Here is a 14,586-nt window from a genome sequence, read left to right as displayed (position 1 = left end):
CCAGATTTTGGTACCACGAGGTTGATCCATACCAGTGAAAGTATGGTTTTCACTTTTCAGATTTTTTTATCTCAAGCAGAGTGACTTATAGTTTTGGTCCTGAGGAGTGGCATGAACCTGTGACGTCTATATAGACAGAAACATGTTGACCAGATTATAGAATAGGGGAATATCCCTATCCCTATCTCACCAAGCCTGTTTTTAACTCTATCCATTGGGGGCACCAGAATAAAATGTGTCTTTACCCACTAAGAGATAGTTTTAATTTACACACACTTTTTGTTAGCCCTCTGCCCCTCCCTCCCCACAGAAAACAGAACTAGTAGTGCAGTTGACAGCAAAACAAAACGCTCCTCTCCTATGGGAAAGTAGAAGCCAACACTGGGTACCTTGCAGTCTTAGTGTGAAGAAGGTACCCTATAATGATGCATGTCACCCCAGGGGGAGTATGGGTTCTCGTCTTAACACAACAGCAATTCCTAGTCCCTCTCTTTCTGTTTTTGCTCTTTTTTCTTCTTTTGTACCATCCCCATACATTGTGTGAGATAAGTTAAGTGGAGTAGTACATTGGTTTGTGAGAAGTATATGCTTTATCTGTGTATAAGCCCTACACCAAAGTTGAATATATATCGAGTTTTCAGAACACACTATTCAAATTCAATTATTAATTTTGAGAAAACGCTTTCAATTCTCAATCCTATACAGCACTGCATATTTTAGCTCAAATCTAGTCGAGGTATATAGTATCTTTTTACTGCATACATAATGTTATTTCAAATTTTTGGCTTTACATTTTTTGGGTTTATTTATTAACTAAAAATTAGGTACATCCTGAATATTACCTGTCTGTAGAGGTGTGCAAATTTAGGCAGTTTCACTTATCCCTCAGGTTTCAGGTTTTATAAATGTTTCCAACTTTTTAAAATTCATGAAGTTGGCACAAATTCTGAAAATGATTCTGTTGATTAAACATCTTTCAAAATCTAACTTTTGCAGAATAATTCTTACTCAATACAGCTTTGGCAGGAGAATTTTTATACAACACAGATGCTTTGGGAGGAAAAATCAACCAAAACGTAATCGAATCAAGAGGCTTATGAAGTCATAAAAACTTTGGATTTTCATGAAGTTGTGAACTTTGCAAATCCCAGTCAGTGATAATTATCCTCTGCACATCTCTAAGGAATACATTAGTCTCAACAAATGCATTGTCTCGCTTTCAGGAATTACTTCCTTAGATCAAACCCCAGCCCACTGACAAGGTCAATAGAAATAGTTCAGGCAGCCCCCCCCCCACCCCCCACCCCCCACACACACACTAATTTAATTCCATTACTTTTACTGCTGACAATTTGTTTTGTGCATTTGGACTTTAACTTAAATTTTAACTCAATTGTTTAAAAACTAGAAATAATGACTAAAATGTGAAGAGAATGTAAAAGTTAACATAAAAAGTTACAATGCATAGGGAGAATTCAAATTAGTACATTAATGCAACTTTTAAAAAGTGTGTGTGTTGGTGCTTTCCCCATTCATTCAAAACAACCACTTTACTAATGAAGTAATTTCTTTTAATGCATTAATTACAATTAGATAGAAAAACCTTAATGTTGAAATTAATTTTATGATAAGCTATGGAGCTCTAATTATTGTAAATATAATTAAATATACCTAAACTAACTAAACACAGATATTGCAGTGAGTTATAGAAGTTTTAGACAGGACATTCCGTAGCTTAGTTTAGATTAAATGAAAATAAGGAAACAGACTTAATGAAAAAATATTTATAAGGACAGTAATAAGGCATTTTACTACTAATATGGTTAGGATATTGTTAGAGCCCCTTATACATTTGAACAGAGACAGTGCTAGCAAACTATAGTTATGTTATCTTATGTTATGTTATATGTGCTTCTATAGCGCTCAGCTGCCCCAGCAAAGGGGCGTCCCGGCGCTTTCACTCACACAGACCAATCCCGGAAACCAAAAGAACAGGGGATTCAAATACGGGCCGATAACAGAACTATTGCGGTGGAAAAAGATAAGTTTTAATCGCTCTCCTGAAGTCCAACAGGCCATCCATGCCTTGCATCTCAAGTGGCAGAGAATTCCATAGTTTTGCCGCTAAATAGTGGAAAGAGCGGCCCCCAGCTCTAGAGCGCTTTACGCGAGGGACAGTAACTAAATGCTGGCCAAAAGAGCGCAACGCACGAGATGGTACATAGGGAGTCAGAATGTTACAGAGCAGGCTGGGTGAAGCACATTTATGTATCTTAAATGAAAGACACAAAGTTTTAAACTTAATGCGCTCTGCCATAGGCAACCAATGAAGTTTCCAGATAGTCTTGGAGATAGAGCAACACCGAGGAAGCCCTAACAAAACTCTGGCCGCCATATTTTGAGTGCGTTGAAGTCGAACAATCTCGGCTTGATTGGCGCCTAAGAACAGGGAGCTGGCATAGTCCAATCGAGATAAAATCATTGATTGGAAAATCAACTGACGTGTTGCGGGCTCAAAACACTTTAAAAGAGGTCCGAGACCCCGTAATAAACCAAAACATGTGTTGGAAACCTGTTTTGTATGCAACCGAAGACTAAGGGAAGAATCCATCCACACCCCTAGGTTCTTGACCTCAACCTTAGGCTCAGGAGTCTTACCCAGTGCCCTAGGCCACCAATGTTCACCCCACAGACTAGCATTCTTACCAACTATCAGAACCTCAGTTTTACTGGTGTTTAATTGTAGGTAATTAGAGGTCATCCATTCGGACACCGCCGTCAAACCATCTCTAAATTTAGAGGCATGCATAGTAGATTCTTCTGTCAGTGCTACCACCAGCTGCGTGTCATCCGCATATGAGACGATGGAAAGATTCCACTGCTTGGTGACCTCAGCAAGTGGCTGAACATATGGATTGAATAAAGTGGGGCTCAGGGCAGAGCCCTGAGGAACCCCTTGTTCAATAGAGTGAGCCTCAGATAGAAAGGGCGGAGCGGTAACCCGAAATGATCTCCCAGACAAAAAAAGAACAAAACCATTCCAGAGCCATACCCATTATACCTGCCTCCTCCAGGCGTTGTATCAAGATGTCATGTGAAACAGTGTCAAATGCGGCACTGAGGTCCAATAGGATCAGTGCCTCCATCTGACCAGCATCCAGAATGGTACGTAGATGCTCAGTCATGGCCAGGAGGGCAGTTTCTGTACTATGTCCGGACCGGAAACCGTTTTGGGACATGCCCAGAATGTTATTGGACTGCAGAAAGTTGGTTAATGTGGTGTTGACATTGGATTCCGCTACTTTTGCCACCCAAGGAAGGAGGGATATAGGCCTGAGGTTTTCAGGCTTAGCCCGATCCAGTGTAGGCTTCTTAAGGATGGGGGACACCCAAGCATGTTTCCAACGAGTAGGCACCAACGCTGAGGAAACGGATAAGTTGATAATCTGACAGAGTGGGGCTGAAAATAATGAGAGAGATTCTTTAAAAAGAGCGGGCTTTGCAGGGTCAGCTGAAAAACCAGTTTTAATTTTTATGCTTAGCCTACCAAGCTCTTCATGAGAAATCTCAGGAATAACTATAAGCCTAGAGCTAGAGCTCGGGCCTGACCTTAAAGGAATGAAACCAGAGTAAGTCGTCCCAGGAGGAAAGGACTTATATATCGCCTGCACCTTTTCAATGAAAAAGGAGGCCCCTACTTCACACTGGGATTCTGAAGTAATTACAGGCTCCGAGTTCTTTCTAACTCGGATGTCTTTTAAAATCCGAAAAATACATTTGGCAGGGTTAGCGCTGAGATTAATCTCATTAGTATAATAAGCTGCCCAAGCTTTGCAGACAGCTCTTTGATATAGTTTAAGGTCAGCCAGATATTGTTTTTTAAATCCAGGACCATACTCTTTCCTCTAAGCACGTTCGTTTTTTTACATGCCTTCCTTAGCATGGACAACGAATCGTTATATCATGGACTGGACTCATGGGTACGATAGAGTCCAGTGCCCGAGTAATCCAGTCACAAAACGTATCATAGCCTAATTCAACATTGGTAAAAAGACTAAGAGGTTCATCAATAAGGAGTGCATGAAAATCCTCAAGTCTCAATTTATGCCATGGGCGATTAAAGGTGGATCGAGGAACAGCTTTGTCAGAGTGCTCTGGAGTAAAGAAAGACATTTCTACCACAAAATGGTCAGACCAGCCCACTGGGGTGGGAGTCGCCGCCATAGCGGAATCAATGTTAGAGAAGATCGGATCTAACAGATGCCCACCAATATGTGAGGGGCTAGGGACCAATTGGACTAATTGAAATTGAAATTGACTAGTTAAAATGAAGGTCTCAATTATGAGGTATAGTAAGCAATAAATAGACCAAGAAGTAGTACACATTAACATTATATAGTAAAGGTAACTTTTTTAAAGTATGAGGGGATTGCAGTGAAGGTACTCTGAAATTATGGAGTTGAGAAAATTCAATAAAAGTAAAGGCACTCAAGTAGCAGTAGTGAAATTCTCTTCTGTTTTGTTATAATTAGTTACTAGCACTTTTAGAGTGTACACATGCTCCTGGTGTGGCCTGTTGGGGCTTGTTGACAATCCATGAGTGTGATAACTTATTAGCTGAACTATCATCATTCACCTTTTGAATGGTTGTGAAAGGCTCAAGAACTGGCATTTTCAATTCTCCTGGGGTGTATTTCACTTCCACTAGGGTCAATATGCCACCAGCTTTACCAAATATAGTCAATCTATTGTGGATTTTGGTCCATGAACCAGCCGGGCCCCGTGCAGGTAAAAGCGGTGTGGCTGGGTGGGGGGAATTTCGACAGCGAGGAAAAATGATTTATTTATTTTATTTTCCTGTGTTGTCGTCAGTCAAAACCCCACCACCACCTGGCCCGATTGCCTCATCACTCTTACCTGCACGGGCCGCGGTTGGTTCATGAACCAAAGTCCAGAAAACAGTCAAATCTGGTTCACGTAAGGATGTTCTACCCGCTAAGATATCTTCTCTGCTTCATTGCTTCATAAGTAGTTGGTTCCCTTGATCTGCCCTATCCTTAATTCCTCCCTGACCATAGGCATATTGCCTTCCTTCTGAATGGAAAGCCGCACAAATAATTCCAATCAGGAAAAACCCAATGCTCCTCCGGAAGATCTATCCAATTACCGTCCTATTTTCTTGCTACCCTACTTAAGTACACTCCTGGAGAAACATGTGAACATCTTTCAGACTTTATGGAAGCAATTGAAGGTTTTGATCCTTCACAGTCTGGTTTCCGCCCCAGATTCAGTATGGAGACAGCATTAATTGCAGTCACTGATAACCTCCAATATTTCCTAGATAATGGACAGGCAGTACTGTACGTGCTGCTGGATCTGTCAGCAGCGTTTGACGTGATATCCCATCCCATTCTTCTATCTAGATTAAGAAATGTTGGTATCCAAAATCGTGCTTAACAGTGGCTGTTTAGCTTTCTAAATAACCTCACTCAAACTGTGAATCTGGGCACTTTCCAATCCCCCACAGCAAAGCTGACCAAAGGCGTACCCAAAGGATCTTGCTCAAATCTAGTGCCTAATTTGTGCCGGTGCCTTCCGGTGCTTAGCAATGGCACCTATTTGACAGGGCCGGCTCTACATACACCCCCACGCAACTCTGAAACTGCATGTCATATAATTAGTCATATGGTAGGTAGGCAATGTGTGTCAGTATATAAAACTAATTTATCTCATGCTCAGACGCGGCGCACATCACATATCATTCATATTTGACTGCACAGACCTCGTATTCCAATAATGCTGATAACAACGCATTTAAAATTTGCTTTGAGCGGTATGAAGCCACAGCGGATAGCCAGTGGCCCTTCAGTATTGCTGCCAATGGGTGGGCCACGGCCCCGGGACATTGATTGGGCAGGGGGCTGAGTTTTGTGTTCTGCGGGGAAAAATCTAGGTGTGCATTTATACCATAAACTCTCTATGAAAGAGCAAGTTACAGCCACCGTGAGCTCTTTCTATATATTAAATTTCCTGAGTAAGGCTTTTCCCTTCCTCCCTTTAACAGTCAGGAAAACCTTATTACAGGCTCTTGTTGTATGTACTACTGGCATGCCCTCCTAATCTCACCCATTTAAGCATCACTTCATAGACCCCATTTGGTTCAAAACACCGCCGCACAATTGGTCTCCAATTCTCCAGCCAGAACTGCTTCCTTGCCCCTACTCCAGGGACTACACTGGTTGCCTGTTCGGAAGCAGGTTCGTTTTAAAATATGCTGTATAGTGCAGAAGGCACGTCACAGCAATGCTCCCAGCTATCTTAAGGATAGACTTATACGCTATCAGCCCTCTAGAACACTCCAATCCGGATCAAAATTGCTCCTTGTGGTCCCTCGGATAAAGAAATCAAGTTCAGGGGGGAAGGCCTTCTAACACTTTGCCCCCTCATACTGGAATCAACTTCTTCTTCATCTTCGTGAATGCGCTATCTGCAATTCCGTCGATCTCTCAAAACCAAACTTTTCCAGACTCCCTTGTTGACTTTGTAACTCCTCTTCAGTCTCCCTATGCTGACCTAATAGCACTCCTATAGTGCAGAGATACCCCTTTGGGGGTGATTCAGGCGCTCTATAAGACACATAAATAAATAAATAAATAAATAAATAAATAAATAAATAAATAAATAAAGTATCCCTCAATGTTATTTAGTGAACTGGATTGCTAGAAGTATCCTCATCCAATCAATTCAGACTTTTTCTAATTATAAATATTTATGAAATATATATGAACAGATTAACACCAAACTACAACAGGCAATGCACTGCACACCCCCTTGGACACACTGAGTTCTCATAGGCTTGCCTAAGGTGAGAAGCTTTCCATAACTGATTCAAACATTAATAGCTTCTTCACCTTCTGCAAAGAGTTTTCATTATGCTCATGCACACAGATTTTAGAAAATGTTTTCTTAACCTTTTTATGGCTGAGTACTGAGGGATAGGTGCTAGAGGAAGTCATGGCTTTAGTTTGCGCTGGTTGGGCAGACCCACGTGCAGACAGAGTGCTAGAGTGACGGGCAGCTGGCTCCAGGGATTTCACTGGAGTGAGTGCTTGGGACATGGAAATGTGGAGAAGTGTGGCTCACTGGTTAGAGCAGGCAGACACTGAAGCAGAGGTCAGACCCGGGACCAGGGTTCAATTCCTGACGCGGCAGGGTCTTGAGCTCAAATGTCCATGGACTCGATAATTCTCGCTTCGGTGCCTGACCTAATCTTGGGTTCACACTCTGCAACTCTGGGCATTAAGCTTGCTTAATCTCCACAACGGCCCCCCGCGGCGGGATGCCTGGCTTTCACCTTGGGGATGCCCTGTAGGGGCTATCTCACAGGAAAAAGCCAGGACGGGTTCCCAAGGCAAGCGCGGAGATACCCCTTCAGGGGTCGATTCTGGCGCTATATAAGAAACATAATAATAATAATAAGAGCATTTTCGATTGCTTCAGGGATGCTGAGAGCCTACCCTGAAACGCACATTGTTGCACTAAAATGTGAGGGAATGGTGTTGGAAACAGCTGTGCCTTGGCTGTCTTTCCTCTGTGAACCTTCTGGAAAAGTATAACACAAGTGAGATGTACAGAGTAAAATGGGACAGCTGTAAATGAAAACAAAAACACGTAAGTTAACGGTGGTGGTGTAAGCCCTTTGCAGACACAAGCGTGACAAGAAACAAGGTCATGCTGGCATTAGTATCAGTGCAGGCTGGAGGGTGCAAGGAGGAGGAGAGCTCCTCAGAAGCCGCTGTGGCCTTGCATGCCTGTGATGCTGTGGACAAGCTGACATCCTGTGCTGTGCCCCTAGTAATTGTCTCCAAAGCATGTACAGCACGCCTGCGCTCAGTGGAAGACCTTTATGTGATGCCTGAAGAGTAACTTCTTCATACATCCCCTCTCCCCAATTAGAATGTTACAGTACACATGATATATGCTTGACAGTGATGTTGTAAAACTGGTCTACAGCCAGCGGGTTAGAGGATGTTGCAGACGCCATGTTGAGGACCGGGAAGAGGAGGAGTGATGGGCAGTTGTTACACAGCACATTCTTTCTCTGCTTCAATGAAAGAGTTACATGTAATGCTTGTATTATTTAATATGTCTGGTCTACAATCTTTTTGGCATGAATAGTGCAGGTGGCACTCTACGACAACCTGAACAAATCAATAGTTGGCAAGTTTGTTGTAACTGTGCCTAGTAGTTTGGGCTCCAATGGAAAGCAATGGTGAACATGTGATTTTTGTATGTTAATTTCCATAAGTGAGTTTCATTAATAGTTTTTGAACAATTTAGCCCATGTAAACCAATTTTGAACGAAGGCACCAGATTTACTTGAACCAAGCCTCTGCCACATATGGGCCAACAGATATTGACAAGTCAGAAAAATACGTTTGTCTGGGTGCTAGTAGTGCTACCCATCTTAACCAATACCAGACCACACAACAAATACACTCAAACCATTGCAACTAAATTAGCACTCGCAAACACACACCTTGACACACACACACATACACACAAGCTCAGCTAATTTCCAAAAGTAGAGAGTGGAGACATGATCTGGACTGGTGCCCTGCCCTGTCTTGAATATTTCCACTAATCTGCAACAGAATCTTGCCTCTGCCTATTAGAAGACTGGAATGTATGATTTAGGCCTGATTTAGAGTTTTATGAATGCAGGACATCCGCGAAAAATCAGTCAATGCCCTTTCGCCTCTTTAAAGTGCATCGATATCAGGACGCTCTTAATAGTGTGAACAGGGCAACTGCCCCTCTTTGGCAGAAGTCCTGCATCTGATAAACTCAAATCTAGGCCCTAAATGTTATTTGTTATATTTCATGCCCAGTTTATCACTGAACCGTGTCTGTTAAAAGGCTCAGAAACAAGTTTCACAATGGAAGACCCTCCCACAGGCCCGGACTAAGAACCAAAACTGGCCCTGGCAAAGTGCGCCAAGCACTTTGCCAGAGCCGCTGGGGCTGCGACCGAGCTCTTTGCCGGGGTTGTTTTTCGGCCGATTTTGTCACAGGCCAATTTTGCAGCTATGCTGCAAAAACGGCCCTGTAACAAAACAGGCCCCCAGGGCCCAAAACCGGCCCCCACCCTTGCGGCGCACCGGGGGATTGCCCGGGGCCCGCAACGACCAGGCCGGGCCTGCCCTCCCACTGTTCCCATTCTGCTTTTATAAAATTACCTCAAAGGGATAACTGAGGAGCACTGTTTTAAAATTGTCCCTTTGCACAGGGCAATTCCCTCCAGTCGGCACAATTATTTCTATTTCACAAAATTACAGTTTTTAATCTATTTTAACTAGGTGACGGTAAACCAGCTGCCCATATAAAAATATCAACCTGCAAATAGAACAAATAAAAATAATCCAACCCAATATGCAAATTATCTTGAAGTTTATTAAAAATCAAAGTGCAAATGTGTGCAATCTAAGCACACATGTGCTCCCGCACCCAGAAAAAAATAAATACATAAAATAAAATAAAAAAATAAAAAACGACTGAGAAATAAAGTTCCAGTTTGCACTTGCTGAGGACTTATATATATATATATATATATATATATATATATATATATATATATATATATATATATATATATATATATATATATATATATATATAACACCCACTGGGGGTCGCCAGTGGGTAGTTATTGTTAGGATCTTGTGTCTATTCTATAGCGTTTTTTCTTTTGCCAATATCTTTGGTGTAGTTTGACAAATCTTTGCCAAAAACTGGTGGGGCGCTCCAGTCAGCTGCAGTCTTGAAAGTTTTGGGGTAATTCGTAAAGCGGGAGCTGAGAAAAAAGGGGGGTCCCAAAACGTGTTTTTCCCATGTTAGTTTCTGTAGGAAACTTTATACAAAGCTACAGACTGAACCTGCTGAACGGAACTACACCAAATTTGGCAAAAAGGTAGCCCTTGGTTCAAAAAGAGTCTTTATTTAAATGGTGTAAATCCATTCAGTAGTTCCTGAGAAATTAGAAAAAGAAAAACATCGATATCTGAGTACTGAGGAGGAGTCGCTCCTCCTCCTGGGCATGAGCTTCACTCTGATTACCTGCCAACACTCCAAACCAGGAAGTGTTGGCAGCCATCTTGTGACTCTGTAGAACCAAGTCACAAGAAAATAGTGAAAAAGAGGTTAAAAAACAAAAAAAGGGGGCAGGGTAGAAACACCCTGACCTCTTAGGCCTGCTGAGGGGGTCCCACAGGGATCCCCAGGGCCAATAAAAGTATTTTGTTTTAAGCTGCAGAATTCACGCTGGGTGCCCCTATCCTGCCGAGAAAATGTAAAAAAAACGCGTCCTTATTGTTAAGCCCCTGGGGGGGGCTCGTCCTGGGGGCAATCACAAATTCTATAGTGGGGGCCACATGAATCTATTTACAATTGTAAAATTGCGTTTTATGAGCAGCATACATTAACACACACTTTTACACTAGAGATTTTAGGTGCTTAAATTGTTTTGTGCAAATATGTTATGCAATGAGCCTCTTTGTACTGGCAGCTGCATAGCTGTGCCTCACAATTACTTTTTTTCTAAACAAACCTGATTTAAACTGGGTTTGTGCAATTTCACAGTGTTGTGGTCTCTTACCTGCAATATACGTTTGCTCGTGAAGCTCTGTGATACTTAGCAGCTCTGCATTTTGTTGTTGACAACTGGCCCTTGCTTGGTGCCATGGAAGGGCAGATTGAGAGTTTATCTGATAGTACACACCGGTCAATGCATCCATACTCCACCACATATCAGTAGTATCTGAGGGAGCAAGTCGAGATGTTTAGTTTTGTGCAGGATCCTGAGAACAATGATGTATCTTACAGTTCCATCTGGGTGAGAGGGCAGGAGGCAATTGATTACTAAAGTGAAAGATATCAAATCAATATATTTACTAAGTACATATTCATTGATAAATGCTAATCACTTGCAACTAACAGCACCAAAAAATCAGCATTTATTTTGGTAATTTTAAATATATTCCTTCATAAAAGCTGCAGTGAGTAAGTTGTATTTAAATCATGAATTCAAGGTAAGCAGCTAATCATGCCTTGGGAAAAATGAAATAACAACAAATGTTATGGGGAAATTGCGAAGGATAAAAATATCACATGACCTTGTCAGTAGTCCACCTGAGACTGTAACATAACAGACTGTGCTGGCTAACCATTGTCCTAATACACTAGGCAGAAGCAAACTCAACCCCTTATCTGTGATTGCCTCGGATACAGAAAAAGCATACTTTAGGGTGGAATGACCATTCCTTTGATGGGTGATAGAGCTGTACTGGTTCACCAAGTAGAAATTGAATGTACTATTTCCTAGTATGAATAGTTACCATCAACAGCATCACCCCCAGCCTAGTCTCAATAACTGCATGCTGCCACAAAGTAACTAAGCCATTAATGATCTAACTGAACCTATGGGTTAAAATAAGAGTAAATATTTTATAATCAGCACATAGCAGGAAAACTGGTCTATAGGATTATAGGCAGGTGAGCATCTTAACCATTTTACAGAAGTCCATAATTTATGCCACTTGTCAAGAACTGGGTAAAGGATGCCTACTCATAACTTTGCTAAGAAGCCGAAGGAAACGTGGTGTGATATCAGGAATAAAAACAATGTATAATTCATTTGGGATTGAATGCCTGTCATTTTCCCAACCTGTATTGCTTATGGTGGTAAGTGTGTCCATTTTGACTGGGGATGCTATATATCCTGTGGTTGCGATTGGAAACGTATGGGGAAAAAAAGGTAAATATCCCTACCTTTCTCATTTCCTATGGATAAAGCATATAATTGAGAGTAGTGCTTGCTAAATACTTCTTATATGTCTCAATCTGTATCAGTGTGTCTCCCTGCTGAAATATGGATTCCTAATATCCTTTGGTAGGTGACTCAAGCACGGGTTTGGGGTTGCTAGCAAGGGGTCTATGTTTTCTCTGTTTTTCATTCTTAGATGTTGGGATCTCTGATTCTGTTGTTCTAGTCAATTTTTTACATAATAATTCAGATTGAGATTAGATCATGCCTATCCCATCCTGAAATCTATGAAGACTGCAATCTGCATTTATTACTAGAGAAACATGTTTGTGCTCTAAGGCAAGTAATTTTTAGCTTCTGGTGACAGCGTATTCCTATATGAATCCTCTGATGCCAGTTTTCAGAGCATCTCAAACCGTACCCAGATTACCTGTACCATAATTTATACTAAAAAGTTCTTTAACAAAGGCGTTGGTCCTTATCATGTAGCCCTTTTTTTGCAGGAGACATTTTGAAAAAGTTCATCCTTGATTAGGTGTCTTTAAGATAAAGGTAAGTACCTCAGTGTGTTGCCATCTCAGGGCTCTATTAAGATCCAAGATCTCTGTTTAGAGATCTATAGGCCTAATAGGTCTACTGCCTGCAAGTGCACATTGTAATGTAGTTGAAGTACCTATTATAATAAAAGGACTGGGTAGTGTCAGATGACTTTCTCCAATTTCCCCAATTTCATCGTCTTTGAGGCTGTATAAAAAACATTTGATCAGGTGGATATTCCATATGCTGAGCCCTAAAACCACCCATCTCTGGTTTGGGTTTGATTCCTTCATACAATCTGACAGTTAGGGTTATATTCTAATATAGCAATTTCTTTCACTGAGGCTCTCTTTGAGTTATTGAGGATTTGCTCTTCTCCTATCCGTTCATATAGGCCCCTGTCCGTCCTAGCAATTCAGGTTTCTTGCAGGCATCCTATAGAAGGCTGAAATCCATCTATCTCCTGCTTAACTCTTCGTTGCTTGATTTAGAAATTAAGCCACTTAACATTCGGGGTTGATATGTTACACTGCTCCGTTTACGCTAGGCCTCAACTAACCCATAATTTCCATTTTCCTCCCAAAACCCCATTTCCCAGCCCCCTCAGCCTCCTTATCCCAGCTGTAATCTTCCCCTCTTCCCAGGGGTCTAACCAGCCTGTGCAAAGGTCTCCTCCCTTTTGCCACCCCTACCCCCATCAATAGTGGATGCAGATGTCTAAATCCTGGGAACATGGCTCCAGCCCCATCATCACTGAAGTCCAGGCTCAGGTTCAATTCCTATTCTAGGTCCAAGAGTTCTATACATTTCCTGCTCCAGTTCTCTCATTTAAAAAAGGTGATGAGTTTGGTACATTTGAGTATTGAATTCCACTGTTGAAGGAAGAGTTTGGCCTCAGGTACATCTTCAAAATCTAGCAAGGCCTCCCACAGTTGTTAATCTATATATGTGTGCTGGACTGCCAAACCCCATTGATGTGAGCGGCTGTGCTTACATACAACACTAATTGATGCTGAGAAAAAAATGTATGACTTGCATTACACATTAATTCTTAAAGAAAAAAAGCCCCATATTAGCAGGAACTTCCAAAGCTTTAAACTCTTGTAATAAGGGGCCATATGTATCAACATTCCGTTTTGCGATTTCTAAATAGCGATTTTTAAGGAATCGCTATTTAGAAATCGCAAAATGGTATGTATGTAGAAATTCACTTCTTTTTAGCAATTCCTTAAAATTCCTTAATTGCGATTAGCAAATTGCTAATCGCAATTAAGGAATAATTTCCCATTCATTTCTATAGGCCAGGAGGCCCAAAGGAATGAAGAGAAAATTTGCGATTCGCAATTTGCTAATCGCAAATTGAGAATATTTTCAAGGGTGCAGGGGTGTCCAAAGGACACCCTATTGCACCCCTGAAATCTGCATGGGTTCACATGTGGCACACATACATGCCCTAAGGGCATGTATGTACGTCACATGGCACTTTGAAAAATTAAAAAATATGCATTTTGAAAGGAATTCGCAACTTACGACCAACTAGAAGTTGGTGGTAATTTGCGATTCCTTAAGGCCAATTTGCTAATTTTTTTGGCTTCTTACATTGTATTTAAGGAATCGCAAAATTTGCGATTCTTTAAATGCAATCGCAAAATAAGGAATCGCACATTTTGCGATTCCTTATTTTTAAAGCACATTTCCTTCATACATACCATTTGTCCAAATTGCATTCGCAAACGCCGAAATTCTGCGAATTTTGGCGTTTGCAAAGTCAATTTGGCTTGATACATATGGCCCAAGATTCGGAGTGCCTGCTGTATTCTAGCTTTTTCTCAGGTTTGGTTCAGATGAGCAAGCTAGATCATTTTCAACTTAATCGATAAAAAAATGCAAAGTTTCAGTTACAGCGTTACGTTATATTTTATAGGGCATATTAACACCAAATGTGTTTTACATGGCGCCAATGACTCAATAACCATGATGAAACAGATTGCTGATTGTTTCAAATAGAAGAGAAGGGCTTTAATGTTTTCCCCATGTCATGATAATTTTCTTTTTCTTTTATTTTTGCAAAAATTCTTTATTTTTTTTAGACAGAACAATCTATCAGTCTACTGTTGATGTTTTTCCACCTGCATAAGAAGTATCTGGCATTCTTGTGGTGCACACTGGTCTGCAGTGAAGTGATGACACCAACTAATGAATAAACGGCAGCCTGTTCCAAGGGTGCT

At 41.3% G+C, this 14,586-nt stretch overlaps 1 protein-coding gene across 1 annotated transcript in view; it reads right to left on the bottom strand.

Moving 5' to 3' along the window:
- LOC147688873 (macrophage mannose receptor 1-like) overlaps positions 1-14,586 on the bottom strand; it is a 731,375-nt gene that overhangs the window by 604,607 nt on the left and 112,182 nt on the right. Inside the window, exon 4 of the mRNA XM_086941773.1 lies at positions 10,655-10,816. Coding sequence (XP_086797899.1) covers positions 10,655-10,816 — 162 coding nt within the window. The remainder of the gene's footprint in view (positions 1-10,654; positions 10,817-14,586) is intronic.

Source organism: Lissotriton vulgaris, chromosome 10 (genome assembly GCF_964263255.1).
Source record: "Lissotriton vulgaris chromosome 10, aLisVul1.2, whole genome shotgun sequence".
Taxonomy (NCBI): Eukaryota; Metazoa; Chordata; class Amphibia; order Caudata; family Salamandridae; genus Lissotriton; species Lissotriton vulgaris.
Note: the sequence above shows the minus strand (reverse complement) of the source record. Positions and strands in the feature narration are given on the sequence as shown.